Source organism: Zingiber officinale, chromosome 7B (genome assembly GCF_018446385.1).
Source record: "Zingiber officinale cultivar Zhangliang chromosome 7B, Zo_v1.1, whole genome shotgun sequence".
NCBI lineage: Eukaryota > Viridiplantae > Streptophyta > Magnoliopsida > Zingiberales > Zingiberaceae > Zingiber > Zingiber officinale.
The window spans coordinates 106505486-106521995 of NC_055999.1; the positions used below are offsets into that span (position 1 = coordinate 106505486).

General features: G+C 35.8%; 2 protein-coding genes across 4 annotated transcripts; one reads left to right on the top strand and one right to left on the bottom strand.

Annotated features, from left to right (window-relative positions):
• The first annotated feature begins 976 nt into the window (after window positions 1–976).
• On the top strand, window positions 977–3697 carry LOC122006750 (protein CHLORORESPIRATORY REDUCTION 6, chloroplastic-like). Its single transcript, XM_042562360.1, has 4 exons — window positions 977–1249; window positions 2645–2773; window positions 2851–3059; window positions 3133–3697. Exons 1-4 carry the CDS (start codon window positions 1039–1041, stop codon window positions 3337–3339), a joined length of 756 nt encoding a protein of 251 aa, XP_042418294.1. The 5' UTR covers window positions 977–1038; the 3' UTR covers window positions 3340–3697.
• LOC122006749 (protein ACTIVITY OF BC1 COMPLEX KINASE 8, chloroplastic) lies at window positions 3280–15375 on the bottom strand. Of its 3 annotated transcripts, none has more exons than XM_042562357.1 (21): window positions 14765–15375; window positions 13881–14016; window positions 12953–13119; window positions 12407–12527; window positions 12210–12310; window positions 11160–11258; window positions 9648–9758; window positions 9474–9553; window positions 9303–9372; window positions 8500–8573; window positions 8335–8404; window positions 7616–7704; window positions 7411–7535; window positions 6975–7055; window positions 6834–6894; window positions 6669–6723; window positions 6445–6543; window positions 6261–6350; window positions 5981–6040; window positions 5708–5866; window positions 3280–3558 (listed from the first exon to the last, which is right to left on the bottom strand). In XM_042562357.1, exons 1-20 carry the CDS (start codon window positions 15197–15199, stop codon window positions 5750–5752), a joined length of 2241 nt encoding a protein of 746 aa, XP_042418291.1. In that variant the 5' UTR covers window positions 15200–15375; the 3' UTR covers window positions 3280–3558; window positions 5708–5749. The 3 variants fall into 3 exon arrangements, with proteins under 3 accessions (XP_042418291.1, XP_042418293.1, XP_042418292.1); XM_042562358.1 differs by lacking the exon at window positions 3280–3558 and adding an exon at window positions 4405–4422; XM_042562359.1 differs by lacking the exons at window positions 13881–14016; window positions 14765–15375 and adding an exon at window positions 13815–13851.
• Window positions 15376–16510: the final 1135 nt, after the last annotated feature.

The window sequence follows — 16510 nt, forward strand, 5'->3', positions numbered from 1 at the left end:
TGGACCAAATAATCTCGGATTGACATAAAATTAATTTTTATATATTTGTCTAATTTTTTTTAATTATATATATGTTCTAAAACATCAATTTGACTCAATATATTAAAAATAATAATTTTTTGAACACGAATGTATTTAAAACAATCTAATTTATATTTTAAAAAATATTATATTTAATATATTAAATTAAAAATATAAATATAATCAGGAGAATTAATTGAATAGTTTATCCGTCTGAGTGAAATATGACATGGACTTAGGGGTGTAAATGAGCCAAGCCGCTCGTGAGTTATTCGAAGCTCGATTCGATAAAAGCTCGTTTGAGCTCGTTTAATTAGGCTCGTTAAGATAAATAAACCAACCTTAAGCTTCACAATATTTGACTCGTTAGCTCATGAACATGTTCGTTAAGGTCATGAATAAATTTTTAAATAAAAAAATAATAGTTTTGATATTGAATTTATAGATTTTACAATTATGAAAAACATAGACAAATATATTAAATTTATTTATTAGAATAAAATTATAAAATTTAACAAGAATATTATAATTTTTTAAAAATATATAGTTTAATTTTTAATAAATATTTAAATTTATAATTTATATTTATTAAACTCGTTTAGGCTCGATAAAAGTTCGAATAAGCTCCTGAGCCATGAATATATTCATTAAATAAAGCTCGAGCTCAGTTCAATTATAACATCAACAAATTTGACTCGACTCTATTCGATTACCCCTACATGGACTGTAAGAGAGATTGATGTCTAAGGACACAGACGGTAAAAGTGGAATTAGTTAACAAAAACGAATATATTATCCAGCTCTGTACAATTATTCCTGAAGTTTAGAAGTGTATATCTTATTTTCTTGAGTCTGAAAAAAGCATATCTAATTTCTAAAACAATTTATTTTTTTTCTAATTCGTACGGGCCGTGTCAAAAGGCCCAAATCCCTTTCTATTTCACTCTCCCTATCCATCCACACGAGGAGAGAGGCCACGAACTGATCGGCCTCTCCACTCTACAGGCTCCAGCTCCAATGGCGCTCGCCTCTACCTCCATCTCCATCCATCACCACCACCATCCTCATCTCATTCTCCCTTCCAAGCCCTCTCTGCTTCAGTCACAACTCTTCGCGCCCTTTTCTCACAAACCGCCGCCCGTCGCCCGATCCAAGCTCGACGTCTCGCTCTCCGTCGCCTTCAACCCTTCCGGCAACTTCGACCTCACCCTCACCGGCGAGGACCAAGGTTCAGCCTCAATCAATCATTCTTATCCTTATACGTCCGATTAATTTGTGGCTTTGCGTGATGCGATTATCTTAGCACTGCACTGACAACAAACAAATAAATTGCGCCCCAATTCTCAAAGTAGGTTAGATTTCATGATACCACTTCCGATGGTTGAAAAATCGGAAATTTAGATCCATATGGATATGAATGTGCTTTGAGCTTAGTGGGACTGTTAGATGCTGTTGCATATCACTTGCTTGAACATTAGCTTCTTTAGCCGGAGAGGAGAAAATAGGACAAAGGGCTTTGTAATGAGTGATAGGAAACGAAAATTAGCTGAAGCATCAAGTATCTGGCCATTACTCTTCGTTTGGGTTGGCATATGAATGGAACAGCTAATTTGTAAGCAGGGGATGCCTTTTCTTGTTAAAAAAGATGAACGAATTTTGATACTTTATGATAAAGATGGTGTTGGAGAAGGCAAAGGGTTATGGTTTTAGGGTTTCAATTTGCATAGTGTTTAGAATGCCTCTGCTTTGGCTCAAGAACTAAGATGCAACATCATCTTCAGTGAAAAGCCAATCAACAAAAACTCCTTTAATTTCAGTTTCCTCTTTGTGCTCTCAGTGTGCCATGTGGTGCAGAGGACTCATGGAGTGTTCATTCTCACCTATCAAAAGAAGGGGACGAGGCAGATAGGTTAGTTACCCTTCCTAACACTGCACGAGGGGGAACTAGCCGGTTGCGGTGAATGAGATGGAGAGTTATTCCCTTTCCCAAATCCATGTGAAGCCGAGAGGTTCTCATTCCTCAACAATGAGTCGGAGATAGGTGCCCCTTCCTCCCCTGCCCTGCGTCTTAGAAAATCTTCTAGGATTTACTTGGAGTGAAGGAACAAGGCAGAGTGATATGGTACTACTGCATTCATATATCTAAGTCCTTGTGCTTACAATTCATGTTTGTGAAGAAATTTTAAAGGTTGATTATGCTACAAGGTTACTTCAAAGGTACAAAAAGACAGAATTAATGAAACCCAATTTGGTGTTGCTTAGTGACATATTGGTTCTACTTAATTTCATCTCCCAAAGTTCTATTCTACCAGTGACTCTTAAGTTAGTAGTTTCGGCTTTGTGATAAGAGCATCTCTACTTTGTTAAGGATAAGCATCCACTAAAAATTGGCACAATAAGATGGTGGCACTGTGCTTTGCTTTTCATGACTTTTAGGATGTAGTAGTTTTCAATTCAACTCCTCCAACTTGGATACTTCAGCACCAGAATAATTTAAAAGGCACTGAGTGATTTGCCAAACTCTGGAGATGTTTAATAGCTTTAGATTTAAGTGTTTGTTCCATGTAAAGAAAGCGATTGTTTTCATGTAGTAGTTGTTTTAATCCCATGGTTTTATTGCCAGACCAGCAAGTCGCACCTCCTTTACCACCAACTAAAGGACGCTTTGACATAGTTATCAACAATGACCTCATACGTCGCTTGGACCTATCGCCTGTTGAAGCAATTGCAGGATCAAGCTCTCCTACAAATGGTATGATAGTTCATCTCACTAACAACGTTATCATATCATAGATTTAAGCTGATTCAATGCCTCCACTAAATATCCAGTTGAATCAAGAAAGCTTTTGGACCAAACTGTTGGTTTCACAATCAATTATGAAAGGGAAGACCCTCATGATCCACGGGAGTTATCAGAGTTCCCCGATATAAGGCTTTGGTTTGTGAGGCTCGATGCATCTTATCCATGGTTCCCTGTGGTTCTTGATTGGCGAGCTGGGGAGCTTGCGCGATACGCAGCAATGCTAGTTCCTCATCAGGTACTATGGGCATATTTCAAGTCATTCTTGCTTTTGAATCTAAAAGAAAGAAAAATATCACTTGTTTGAGCAGATAAGTACTAGATTGGGCATCGTCTTCAACCCTGAGGCTCTTGAGCTGTTTGTTCTAAACAAGGCTTTCCATGTGTATCCCTGGCTAAAACAGCAAGAGTTACCGAAACCCCGATTGAAGACGCAAGACATGGCAAGAATGCTTGGATTTGGTCTAGACGAGGCATTATTCGACTTGATCGATCAATGCCCGCTTCATCCTTCATGAGCTAAGTATATAACTATCAAGACACTGTAAGTGATTCAAAATACAAATGGAATGAGATTTTCAGTAGAGGGGCTTCAATGGTGGTTAGGGTTGTGTCTCTTTCTCATGAAACGTTGGAAACTCTGTTGGACGTGAGCAACCTTTCTCAAACAATGGCCACGAGGGGGTAATCCATGCAGAAGTCCTCCAACTACCACCTTCATATATCAATGTATCCTTCTGGCATATCAACATTCAATATGATTGTATCAGCAGCAAGAAGAAAGAAATATGAAAGTATTAATTCTGTGGCACAAATTTCTGTATTTATATTTTACTGACATGTAGGGTACATTAGGACCCTCTTTTTGAACAATAATCTGATGCCTGAGTGAGAGAAACAGATTATTTTGTGCAAATCTTGCCAGCACATTAAATCTTATAGAGAAAAAATAAATTTTTAAGTATCTTAATTTATGGTGTCTCATAAATCTTGCCAGCACATTAAATCAACTTGTGGATTATTTTGTGCGATTATAAGCTGTTTTGTAAATAATATATGCGATTAAAATTAAAAGCTATGCCAAATTAAAGTATAAGACAACCCAACTCGACCAACTTAAATTAGGAGCTAAAATAAATCTGATTTTTGTTTGTAAAATATTCAAGTAACTTTGTCTATGTGTGACCTGTTTAAGTTGGCGATAAAAAATTAAAAATCAAGAACAATCTTTGACTTCGTTTGAAGTAAGTGCACGTAAGAAGCGTAACTTCCTATTTAATATTAACTGAAATCTAAATTTTAAAGTACCATAATATAATTTAAATATTATAAATAAATAATAAAATAATGTAGGTAATTTAGATAATTTAATGTTACAACGCTGAACTTAGCACCCGATCTGGTGTTCATCCAGCCGAACCTAATAGTTTTTATCTTACATTATCTAATCCTCGATCATTTAGAATTAATTTTAAATTACCTTAAACAATCCGCCAGAAACTGTCACTTCTCCTTTTATAGATATATATACCAAAGTCAAACCTAATTTGAATCAATTGATTTTGTCAGCTCTATCTCTGATAGGGGGAGATAGTGAAACCCTAAATCAAATAGAAGAATAAAAAAATAAACTAACTTACCCAGATAAAAATCAACAAATCTAAATTAAATCTGAATCAATAAGAGTTACTTCAGACCACCTAGTTAAACAAATAATAAATGATCTAGATTTAAGAGTTCAAACCAGATTAGTTTTTATGTAAGAAGCGTAACTTCCTATTTAATATTAACTGAAATCTAAATTTTAAAGTACCATAATATAATTTAAATATTATAAACAAACAATAAAATAATGAGGTAATTTAGATAATTTTTATGTTATAACACTGTACTTAGCACCCAACCTGGTGCTCATCCAGTCGAATCTAATAGTTTTTATCTTACATTACCAAATCCTCGATCATTTAGAATTAATTTTAAATTACCTTAAACAATCTGCTATTTCTCCTTATATATATATATATATAATCTATTTTTTATTTATGTTTTTTTTTATTGTTTTTACATTTGTTATTTAAAACTAAGAGAGAGTGTGTTTGGTGTTATTTTAATGTTTTGAAAAACATATATTTTTTCTTTTCTTAGAACATGACTTTTAGATATTCTTTATTTTCCCATATCTCTTTTTATAAAAAAAATAAATATGAAAATTATCAATCAAACAATATTTTCCCTTTTCTAAAAAAAAAAATTAAAAAAATAATAATAACCAAACCAAATGCTGCCTTAAATTTCTCTTTTTTCCTTCCAAAAAAAAATAGAGAAAACTCTCCTTTCCTTTCCTATAAGAAAATCAAAACTAAGGAAATTTTCTCTAGCTGTTTCCTTCTGTCCATTTAGATATTGTAAATAGAAGAAGGAAATTGAATCAATCTCATTCTATTCCATCCTACTAAACATGATCAAGTTTCATGGCCTAACAAATGGGGATGTTCTTCCTGACTATTACAAATGTTTCGAGTGTTGAGTACTTCTAACATTGTACATAACTCCCAAGTTTTCATGCACAATGCATATGTTGACCGGAGGATTCATCCTCTCAGAGAGTTTAATGATATCAAACCAATAGATACGTTTAGTTAGATGCATAACATGTATCGAACAAACAATTTTCTACTGATCAAGTAATCATTAATGATTGAATACTATTTTGTTTATTTGACACAAAGAAGCCTACATCATCTCATGGCAGGTAAGCATGCTCAGCAGCTCTATATGAACTAAAACTACGCTATCTATGTTTATATCCACAGTTAGAGTGGGGCATTTAGAACGAAAACAGATAAGGGAATGAAAAATGAAGAGAGAGGAAAAAATAGGACTTACAAGAATGCGAGGGAAGTTGTTGCAGTGGGTCGAACTCATATGTCAAGCAGTGCCGGTTATCAATCGCTCTTGTTGGTCCAATTTTTTTATTTTGAAGATGCCTAAAAGGACTTGCAATCCAAAGAAGGCGAACAGCATGTATGCTATCATAGCCGGCACCTGTACTCAGAACATCTCTCTTTAGAATGATGGATGAAAGAAACAACAAAGCAAAACTTGTAGAGCTGACTGGTTGTTTTCTAGGAGAAAAAAATGATCGATTGAGGTGGTTACCCGGACGGAATTGAAATGCAAAATTGTTGCAAGGTTTACTAGACTTCCCATGGCGATACCCTGTCAATAGTACAATGGGATTCAGCTATTTTGAAAACCGGAGCGCAACAAAACAGAAAAGAGTGGAAATGGAACAATACTAATCAAAATAAAATTAAGAGGAACCATAATCTCTCATTAGTCCCATGAACATACTATTTAACCTTGTATATAGCATTATTCTGACAACTACACAAAACCAGATCCAATTTAGGAAATTGAATTGAACAAGAAAACTTACATTTCCAATAGTTTTCTGCACAACAGCAACTCTCTGAAATGCTCTCTCAGATTCAAGAGTTCTCACACGAAGCTTGAGGTCGCCTTGCTCCTGTTAGATGTTGGAATGACATAAAACTTTTAGATAGAGAATTAACCTAAAGCAACAAGAGAGAGAACATTGTACGGTTGAACATTATTGTTACCAATCTTTGAACTATTTGAGCCAATTTCTCTACTCTATCAGCTTGTCTAAACAAGTTGTAGAATGCTTTTGATTGTCTGTCCCATCTTTTCTTGATGTCCTATAAAAATAAATAAAATAAAATAAAATAAAAAAAGGAATTTGCTCAACTGTGAAGTGCATTCCAATGTTTCTGAAGAACCAATATACAACATAGAATTGTACATATACACTGGAAACACTTGCCTTGAGAATTACTTCAAAGCCAACGTCTTGGAACCTAAGTAATTCCATGGCATATCTAATAATAAAAATGGAAAAATCAGATCAAGATGATGCCAAACTCAATGGACCACATCTAGTAAGGAAGACGAAGATGTCTGGGGAAAAAAACACTACAATCACACTCACGGTTTGGCAATCTCAGTAATGTCAAATCTGGGGTCAAGGCCCTTTCCTATCCCATCAAGTACTGCAGAAATGAGTCACAGTTAAATGAAAGTTTCGCATGCAAGCAACACCATATAAAATCATATTCCATGAATACAACACCTGAAAATGCTCTAACAACGAAAGTGAAAGTGGCTGGAAAACGGAAAGGTTGATCAGCAGCAATCGCTAAAAGATCCTCACCTGATAATTTAAAGTAAATTAATGCTTAAAAATGTTTGTGCACAAGGAAGTATGTAAGAACCCAAACAAATTTTCATTATCGAACAATGTACTCCCTACTATTGGTTACATGGATGCTATCCCTCCATAGAATTCTCGAAAAGGCTATATCGCTATTACTAGTAATATTCAAATCTCTCAAATCTTTAATTAAGTTGACTAGATTTTCTTTGATCTCCACCCATCCTTTACACCTTCAATTAAAATTAATTCTAAGAAGTCAATCATAAATGAAGATTCACATTTTATGGAATATAGATTAAAATAGAAAAAACCAACATTAATGTTACATAAATTGAAAGATCTATTGGGTCACCTATTGCTGCTAGCCTCTGTTTCTTCTTCTCAAATCTTTCTTCTTTGGTCAATTGTTTTTTGAACCCAAGTTCAGTGATGGCCATCTCCCGCTCTTTCCTTTGTGCTGCAAGGCGCTCCTCAAAACTACAGCACCGAAAATATAAAAAGGATGAGCTACATTAGGTTAGAAAGTTTAACTTGCATGATATTTTCTCTTGACTTACCTATTAAGAAAGAACTGAGCTGTTCTCCTGACAGCTGTCATGTCACCTGTGGGAACAAGAACACCCATTTGAATCATTGCTTGAAGCACCTGCTTGCACCACGTTTGTATAGTCAGGATAAAGCTACTATTTAATTGGACAATAAATACTGGAAAGAGAGGAGATGGGACTAAAAATTCACACTATCATATAACACAAGCTAATTCACTCTGGTACTTCCACTTCTTACAAAATGAAAAACAAAGGAAGTCATTATGCAGAGATGGAAATCATTTTTTTCAATATGTTCCAAGAAAGGAAAAAAGAAAAACAAAACAACATCGAATAATGATCTGCAAACAGAAATTTTCCATGTCACAAACAAGGATTTATTTCTCAAAATCATTGGAATTCAAGCTGAGAATTGATATCATACATATGTACTTGTACAATATATTTATAAGAAACTTGTATCCTAAGGAAAATTCTTCTTTCTCTTTAGCATCACTTCTAAGTTCAAGAAATGTTGTGAAAATACTCAATATAGAAGCAAATCCAACTGGATAAATATTGATACATTATCCATAAGAAAACTTGCAATGCTCTTCTTCAAGAGATCTTCAGTTAGAAGAAGCCAAAGTCATTTTAAGCATAAATACAAATTACTTTTGGGTTTTAAGATTCAGAAATAGATTAGCAGTAGATGCATAAATAAGATAGAAGTTCATAAATATACTAACCCGGTCTGGATCTTTCTCATAAACTCCATAGAATGTTTCAAGTAGCCCTTCCCTAATATTAGGACTAATGCTGCAATATTTTCAGATTAAGAATATTATTAATTAGATGCAAAAAAAAAAAAGTCATGTGGCGTTTTAAACAAGGAAACAGGACTTAGGCACAACCTTCCCATCATTCCGAAGTCATAAAATATGAGCCTCCCACCATTCACATCATCCACAGCGATATTCCCAGGATGCTGTAATTTGAAAAAAAAAAAAAATTGCATAGGCCAACCATAATGGAAATTTGTTAAAATAATACAAAAGTTCAACAGATTCTAGTCGCCGTTAGACTCTTTGGTTATCCCCTGCTCATGTCAACTGGACTCTCATTTTCAAGAGTAAAAAATACAGCAGGTGTACTAAAAGACAAATATCTCATATTTCTAACAATTCCATTTATCATGATTTCCTGCATAAGGCTTTCTCAGATTAGTGCAATAACGAGATATACGAGATTAGTGCAACACTGAGATATTGGAGACATTTAGGATTAACTGCTCTACTAGAAAGAATCACCTAGGTTAATCTGCCCATCCTTCCCTTAAACATACCATACTGCATACACTTCTAACTAATTCACTAGTCAATCACTAATATGTGATATTAAACAAAGGACTTGATGTAATTACTCTATCTGGACTAAGTCAGGTTGACTTGATTTAGTTACACTGAGGTAGTGTCGAAGGACTGAGTAGTACCAGCTGGCTCAGAAAAAGGGGAGAATAAGGCAGTGAATAAAGAAGAAAAAAAATTGTTTATAGTGTAGAATTTTGTTTGAACCCTGTTAACTGCAACGAAGAGGTATTGACCTGTTTCAAACATCAAACTGGTGTCCTGCCTGGTAGATGACATCTAAACATATTATCCATAATCTGAAGTAACAAACAATTTATGTGGAAAATGGTGATTTCAGCAAAGCCTACCGGATCAGCATGAAAAAAACCATGGGACAAAATCTGTTCAAGATAAGACTCAACAGCATATCGGCCCAACCTGTAAAAGTGACCAATTTTAAGCAATTGAAAATCATCTCAAAAATACAAGGGTAGGTGTTCTATGCCTCTTTTTAGAAACAAGACTTCAAATTGCAATACCTTTTCCGGTCAACACCCAACTGATCTAATTGCTTTATTCTATTTATCTTTATTCCAGGAACAAATTCCATTGTGAGTACCTGCAACAAATTTTATGTAATTTGATTGACAAAAACCAAGTATAAATATTTCTGACATTTCCAATGGCAACAACAAACAAGTGTATCTAATAACCTGTGGCGTGGTGTACTCCCAGTATATTTTGGGAACTTTAATATAATCCATATCCTTGAAGTTTTCAGAGAACTGTTCAGCATTCTCTGCTTCTTTAGTGTAATCTATTTCCTACAAAAAACACAAGGCTATATTAATGAGCTAGTTGCTAGTTTTATAGAAAGTATGATATAGCACAAGATGCACAATTACAATTAAAAGTAAAGAGTAACTCTTATTTTATAAACGATTCATCATGATTTGCATATCAACTACTCATCAGATGCATCCAAACCCAAGTGCCAGTTTCTTTCTTTTTGCAATTTTTTATTTGTATTAGCTGAAAAGAATATGGGCCAAAGGTTGGTTGAGAGTTAGTGCAGGATACACTAATATCATGCTGGTTCATCTTAGATCCTGTGGTTCTTATCCAGTTGAACCAAATGGTATAAGTTTGTGTCAAGCATATCCTTCCAAAAATAAATAATGGTGATCTCAGTGCACACAAGGCTACCACAAACCAAGGACTGGAATGAGCCTGGTCATTTGTACATGGAATGACAAGTATAAATAGATCTTTCACTTTACATAGCCTGACCATTTATAGGAAAGAGACTGCTCTTGTTCTTTGTTAACGTATAGTAGATAGAAATCATTATCTAATCGGTCTTGCACAGAATGGAGTCATGTCAGGCGAACCCTAACTTTAGGCCAACCACACTTTAAACTGAAGTGTACCTATGCACACTTCACAACAAAACAAAATGGAAGCTAACTGACAGCCAAATATCAGCAAGGAATAGGTGACAAATATGAACAAAATGATCATAGCAAAGCACATTGAAGGAAAAGAACTGCAATAGAGCTAAAATAATGCTAAGTGCAGTTCATACCACAGTTTATTACTTTTGTGTGTGTGTAAAATGGCCTCTGAAAATTCAGAATTATCACTTTTTCCTCCCAAAATTTCTAAAATCTTTTCAGTTTTTCTCCCATGTTAGGCTCCATTTGACCAACTATCAAACCCACATAGAAGCCAAGTGGTGGTGAAGTCAAGACATAGTAGGCAAACTGAATTTTTTGGAGAATATGTTGAAAAGGTAACAGTTTAAAAGTATGAGAGCATTTTAGTATAATTTCACTTATAATAACTGACAATAATATAAATTTCACATTTATACCTTATGTTTGATAATAAATTATAATTTTAAGGTTCTCTCCAATACTTTAACCATTTTTGTATAATTCCGTGTGTGCTTCCGATAAATTTAATAGTGTCCTCAAAGATCTTATGGTGATCACATGATGTTAGTTGAGTGATGATTTGTAGGGCTTTAAGCTAAATCAAAATAGAAACTACTCCAGCATTCTACCTCTCCATGGAACACTACATTTCTGTTCAGAGTAGAAGAGAGTACATTTTATATTGATTTAAAAGATTCTGCTCACACATCCTAAAATTGAAAGTGAGAAAGTTCAGGTAAAGAAATTTAGCATTGGTCAACCATTAAAAGAAAATAACACAAGAGTAACCTGGTAAAGGACACTGGCACATTCATCATAGATAGCAACCCAGTCTCTCTTGGCACCATCTGATGCTGGGTCCAACTTCTGAAGATATTCAGCTATGACCTAACAATTGAATTTGCATGTTAACATGAAAAAACAGGGGACATCCATAACTGACAATCAATGTTAGAAGAAAAGCCTAACAGATACCTAGAGTTGTATGTAACAAGGAGGTATTGGAGAGAAAACAACAAAAACCTTTGCGGGGACAAGAAATATGAAATCATATTTGCTAAATCACCACTAGCAAACTTGCAATTTATGGAATAGCATAATCGATAGATGTAAGAGCATATACAAATACAAGAAAACCCATTTCACTATTGGATGTCAGAATCAAGATTCTAAATTGAAATTCATGCTGTCCAACTTGAACAAAGAACCACTTTGAGAGGACAAAAAAGAAGGTTATTGATAACAAGGCCAGAGCCTCATTGAAACTTTTGATTTTGATAAGAACCCCATAAACTAAGTCAACAAAATGAGGCTAAGAGAGTATGGTTAATAACAAGGGATCGAACTATCTAAGTAGGAACATGAGATCATTGGATCTAAGGGGTGTGACAGGTGTGTATGTTCACACACATGGATGCACAAACAGAACATGGCCTTAAAAGAACCAAGAAAAGCAGTACGCCATGATAAATGTAGGTCTACCAGATGCACTGTTGTAAATTGCAACTACATTCTATTTTTTATCTGTGTAGTTCTGAAGCCAGACCAATTAGAAGCCACTTAGAAAAATATACAGAAATGTAGTGAATATATTGACATGTGTAGCTTGGATCTAGGATATTTTACACATCGAAGGGAAAAAAATATAATTCATACAGTTATGAATCAGAAGCAAAGTTGTTTGCAGCTCCACCTACTTCTGGCCACTTAAAATTCAGGGATCCTACCATGGAAGAGGTTGAAAGCACATTTCTAACTAAATTAACTAAATAGTTACTTAAAAATTGTTCATAAGTAGGAAAAAGCACTTTCAAATTTGAAAACTTAGAAATTACTAACCCTCAGATTCTTCAGATCAATATCAAATAGATCCTTGAGACCTGGCCTTTGTACTTTAATCGCAACTTCTTGGCCCTTCAATTTTGCTCGGTGCACTTGACCTACCAATGCAAATGGAAGAATAGTCAGACCATATTTTTTCAAACTATCTATAAGCATATAGCATATATATATATATATTAAATGGAAACTGATACCAAGACTTGCAGCGGCTATTGGCTCATACTCAAATTGGTCAAATACATCATCCAGAGGAGCTCCAAGTTCCTCTTCAATAATTGAGACAGCAATGTCTGTAGGGAATGGAGGAACTTGGTCCTGTTAAAATGCGTACATGGTATTAAGAATTGAGATTTCTTTAACTTTAACATAGTTTAGTATCTGTTTAAATAATAAAAATATCCAAATTCCTCAGTTGAAGTCACAAAGAAAGCAGTTTAGATATTTTTTCTGAAATCCTTAACTAGGTTCATCTTTTAAAAAGTGTTAGGCTGGTGTATCAAAAAGATACACAATGGCCACAAAACAAAAGCAAATCTATGAAAAGTAAGAAGGCTAGCAGTTGCTGTTCTAGACAACTGAGATATTGCATAATATTGTAAGAAAAATAGAGGGGGGAAAATTCTATGCTAAGAAATTCACAATTCATCCTGCTTAGATTGTTGTATTAGAGACAAGCTTTAGGTATGTCAAAAGAAAACGTGCATTAAAAATTTCATTGAACAGAAAATCAGAAATATTACCTGAAGTTCAGACAATTGATCAACATACTCTTGTGGAAGAATATCTACCCGTGTAGAAAATTGCTGCCCTATTTTGATGAATGTGGGACCTAATCTCAAAAGACCTTCCTTCAGCCACTTAGCAAGGGCTTTTTGCCTTAGAGCTTTTTTTGCCTCTGTCATTCCCCCTGCATATCGTCAACAACTATTTTAACACAAAAATTGATGGCCAAACTAAACAACCTAAAGTCCTAAACGCTGTTGAAATCATATGCTCTCACAATTTTAGGATAATGTTCCATGTTTTTCTGCCTATTTTTCGTAACTACATGGAAGAGCCACTTGCATATTATCTTAACAGGCCTTTAGTTAATCAGGAAAACTGATGTTGTATATCAAAAGTCCATTCCAGAAGATTCATAAACATGATTAAATAAATATATATATATATATTGCACATATGGATCACATACAAGCAGTTCTTAATAGTTTAAACTTAGTAAAACTGGAATACAGCCTAAAACTCCAACCTGCATACACATCAACCTTGTTTGGAAAAACCAAGCCCACATATCTATCTGTCTTGTGCATGACTTGAATTTTAAGCAGTTCCACATATAACTAAAATAAAGTCTAACACTCCAAACTTCAAATACGTCAACATGGTTTAAAAAGAACCAAGCACACAAAAGCATTAAGTGAGACAGGACCATATCACCCTAGGTAGTACCACTTTTAGCAAAAACTTCAAGCCATAATTTATAAGATAATCATAGAATAAGAGGTATCAATTCTACTAGGGATCAAAATATTACATGCAAGTTGCATCAGTAGAGTAATAAGATAAATGAAATCAGCCTCAAATATTTGGAATTGGGACTACCATGGCTCAGTGAAGCTGGTAATCATCTTTTAAATAATTTTCTATAAAAGTTCTGAAGAAGCACACCTCGATAAGAGAATTTCTGGTTGTTAAGCCAATATTTAAAGATAAATGCAAAAACAAAACTCCATATCTCCAAAGTTCTTTGTACTGTAGAATAAGTTTTAAATCTGTTCCAACGGCCTCCAGGAGTGACAGAGACCTACAAGAATGAGAAACTCATCAACAGAGCAGCAAGAATTTTAAAACAATGAAAACTAAAAGATTGATAATGTAGAATATAGTTAAGCACATTTTTTTCTTGGAAGTTAAAAACCAAATAGTACCAAATACGAGAAGCTACAAGCTTGATTTAAGACTTTATAAGGTCCCTGCCAATGCATGAGATTTGTGACTATTCCAATGGAGATAAGAATATACACACAAAACAATTACCATCAGCTTGTTAACCTAATTTATAGTGCCACTAGGTCATGATCATTTCAACTCTAGCAATTTCTTTATAAGAATTTCTATGATAAGTCATCCTATATTCACTTTTATTAATTCAGTTGTAGGCAAATTTTTTGTAAAAAGAAGTTCGCTAACTAACAACAATTGATCATCAAAATTACTTCCCTGATCTAAATTTGATACATTGCTAGATATTTGGCAAATGAGTTAGCATGTTTAGTGTATTTTTCATAGAGTAGTAATTAGACTTTCTCTATAAGACATCCTGCAAATGGGCCATTGGCAACCCAATGATAACATATTGCAGACTGAAAGGAAACACAAGTATAGAATTGGAGAAATGGTAATGAACATTTGCAGAAATGCTAAGGGAAGAACTTAAGTAGTGGGTACGGATGAAACTCAAACACAAATAGAGCTGAAAGGCAATGTTTCTATAGAACAACCAAAGAACCGGGAAGGTGAGACTTGATCTAGAAGAGCAAAGTGATTCGTACCTGGGGCTTCTCCCCTCCCTTCTTGAACCAAGCATCCTCCTTCCCTATCTCCTCGACTCTCTTTTTCCTCTCCGTCTCCGCAGAACCCTCGTCCACTTCCACCGCCACCGCTCCGTTACCACCACTGTACCTCACCAAATTCCCATTCTTCGCATCATTCACATTCAACATCACCTCAACGCTCCCATTCGTGACCTCCGCGCACTCTAGTCCACCGCCGCGGCCGTTCCCATTTCCCACGTACCGATCCAACTCACCAGAGACGTCAGTGACCGAAACTCTATCTTTATAAGCCGAACTCGGAACGAGGTGAAGACGAGTCCTCCGGAAGCGGAGGCGATGCGATGGGCGGTGGTGCCTGAGGCAGCCGGCGGCAGCGGGCCGGGGGAAGAGGATTTCCGTCTGAAGAAGAGATGAGAAGAAAACGGAGGACATGGTTAGGGCTTGGAGATCGTCAGATCGATCGATGTGTCGTTTGCTAGGGTTTCGGTGGATATCCGCCGGCGGCGATGGAAGATTGGAGGAGTGAAGCAGCGGGGGAGGGGAGATAGAGCGAGGAGAGAGAAGTGGTCGACAGATGGCTACGTAGCAGAACGTGTGACGGTAAAAGTTTCCTGGAGCGTGACGTCGCTGTTTCTTCCGACGGCCACAACATTGTATCGGGATAACAAGGACTCGATTCCGTTACACAATACCATACCGTCCTAAAGACTAACTGGCCGAGCATATGGATGGTATCAGACTAAGATTTGGGGCCACAGTATGGATTATTTAGCGACTGGTATAGCGTTAGCCTGCTTAAGCTTTAATCGTCGATGTGGATGATCGTGTTGGCAGGTGACGTGGCATAAAAAGTTTAAAGTATATGCGGAGGACCACCTCACCGCTGAGTTGGCAAAATCAGGTCGGGAGAAACTCTATTTCACTTCATCCATTTTGTTTTACTTGAGATATCCTATAGTTAGAAGGCTAAATGAACTTTGTTTATAATTCCTATATAACACATCATAGGTGATACGGCGAATGGTATGGAACCCCCAACCCCCTGACGTAGGTATCAAAGTCTCGAAAGATGTTGTGGTCAAGGTCTCGAAGAATATGATGGTCAGATTTCCTGAGGACGTGGTGGTTGGAGTCACAGGGCGATCAACTTGAGCAACCTGATGTGGTCCTCATAGGCTTGATCGAATCGGATATCTCTGGTTGGCTCCCCTAGGAGGCTTTGAGTGGACACTTCCCCCCAACGATGAGTTTAGATAAACTAGCTCTATCGGCCGACCCTTGAGTCCAATACACTCAAAGTTCATCCGAGCGCCATGGCCATAAAGATGGGTTGAATCGACAAGGATCGACTCAACGACACCAATATTCAACGCCTCCCATAAGCATCTAATCAAACCTACTTGACTCGGTGGTTTGGTCTGTGGGAAGTAGAGCACTAAACACGTAGAAAGCGCAACGAAAAAATTAGTTCCTTTTCAAAAGATCCATGTGAAGGAAAATTAAATACTAAGTTTCATGAAGGGAGTTATAACTTTGGTACATAAACACTCCCGACAGCTAGGATTTCAACATGATCGCATGTCCATACCTCTTTCAGTATTCACATGAACAAGTCTTCCGTTTGTCTCATGAACTCATGAAGTGGAGAAGAAATCAACCAAAGGTTGTGCTAGCAACCACCAGGAAGATTTCGGCCAAGAGTGGAAGAAGAAGAAGAAGAGCATGAACACATTACACTTCATG

Excerpts from the sequence above, each read along its gene's own strand:
- LOC122006749 (XM_042562357.1), bottom strand. The coding sequence starts at position 15,199 with ATGTCCTCCGTTTTCTTCTCATCTCTTCTTCAGACGGAAATCCTCTTC. Across the intron at positions 9,554-9,647 it reads GGGAGTACACCACGCCACAG|GTACTCACAATGGAATTTGT; the intron begins GTTATTAGATAC and ends AATTTGTTGCAG. Across the intron at positions 8,574-9,302 it reads GTTTTTTTCATGCTGATCCG|CATCCTGGGAATATCGCTGT; the intron begins GTAGGCTTTGCT and ends TTCAAATTACAG.
- LOC122006750 (XM_042562360.1), top strand. The coding sequence starts at position 1,039 with ATGGCGCTCGCCTCTACCTCCATCTCCATCCATCACCACCACCATCCT. Across the intron at positions 1,250-2,644 it reads CCTCACCGGCGAGGACCAAG|ACCAGCAAGTCGCACCTCCT; the intron begins GTTCAGCCTCAA and ends TTTTATTGCCAG. Across the intron at positions 2,774-2,850 it reads ATCAAGCTCTCCTACAAATG|TTGAATCAAGAAAGCTTTTG; the intron begins GTATGATAGTTC and ends CTAAATATCCAG.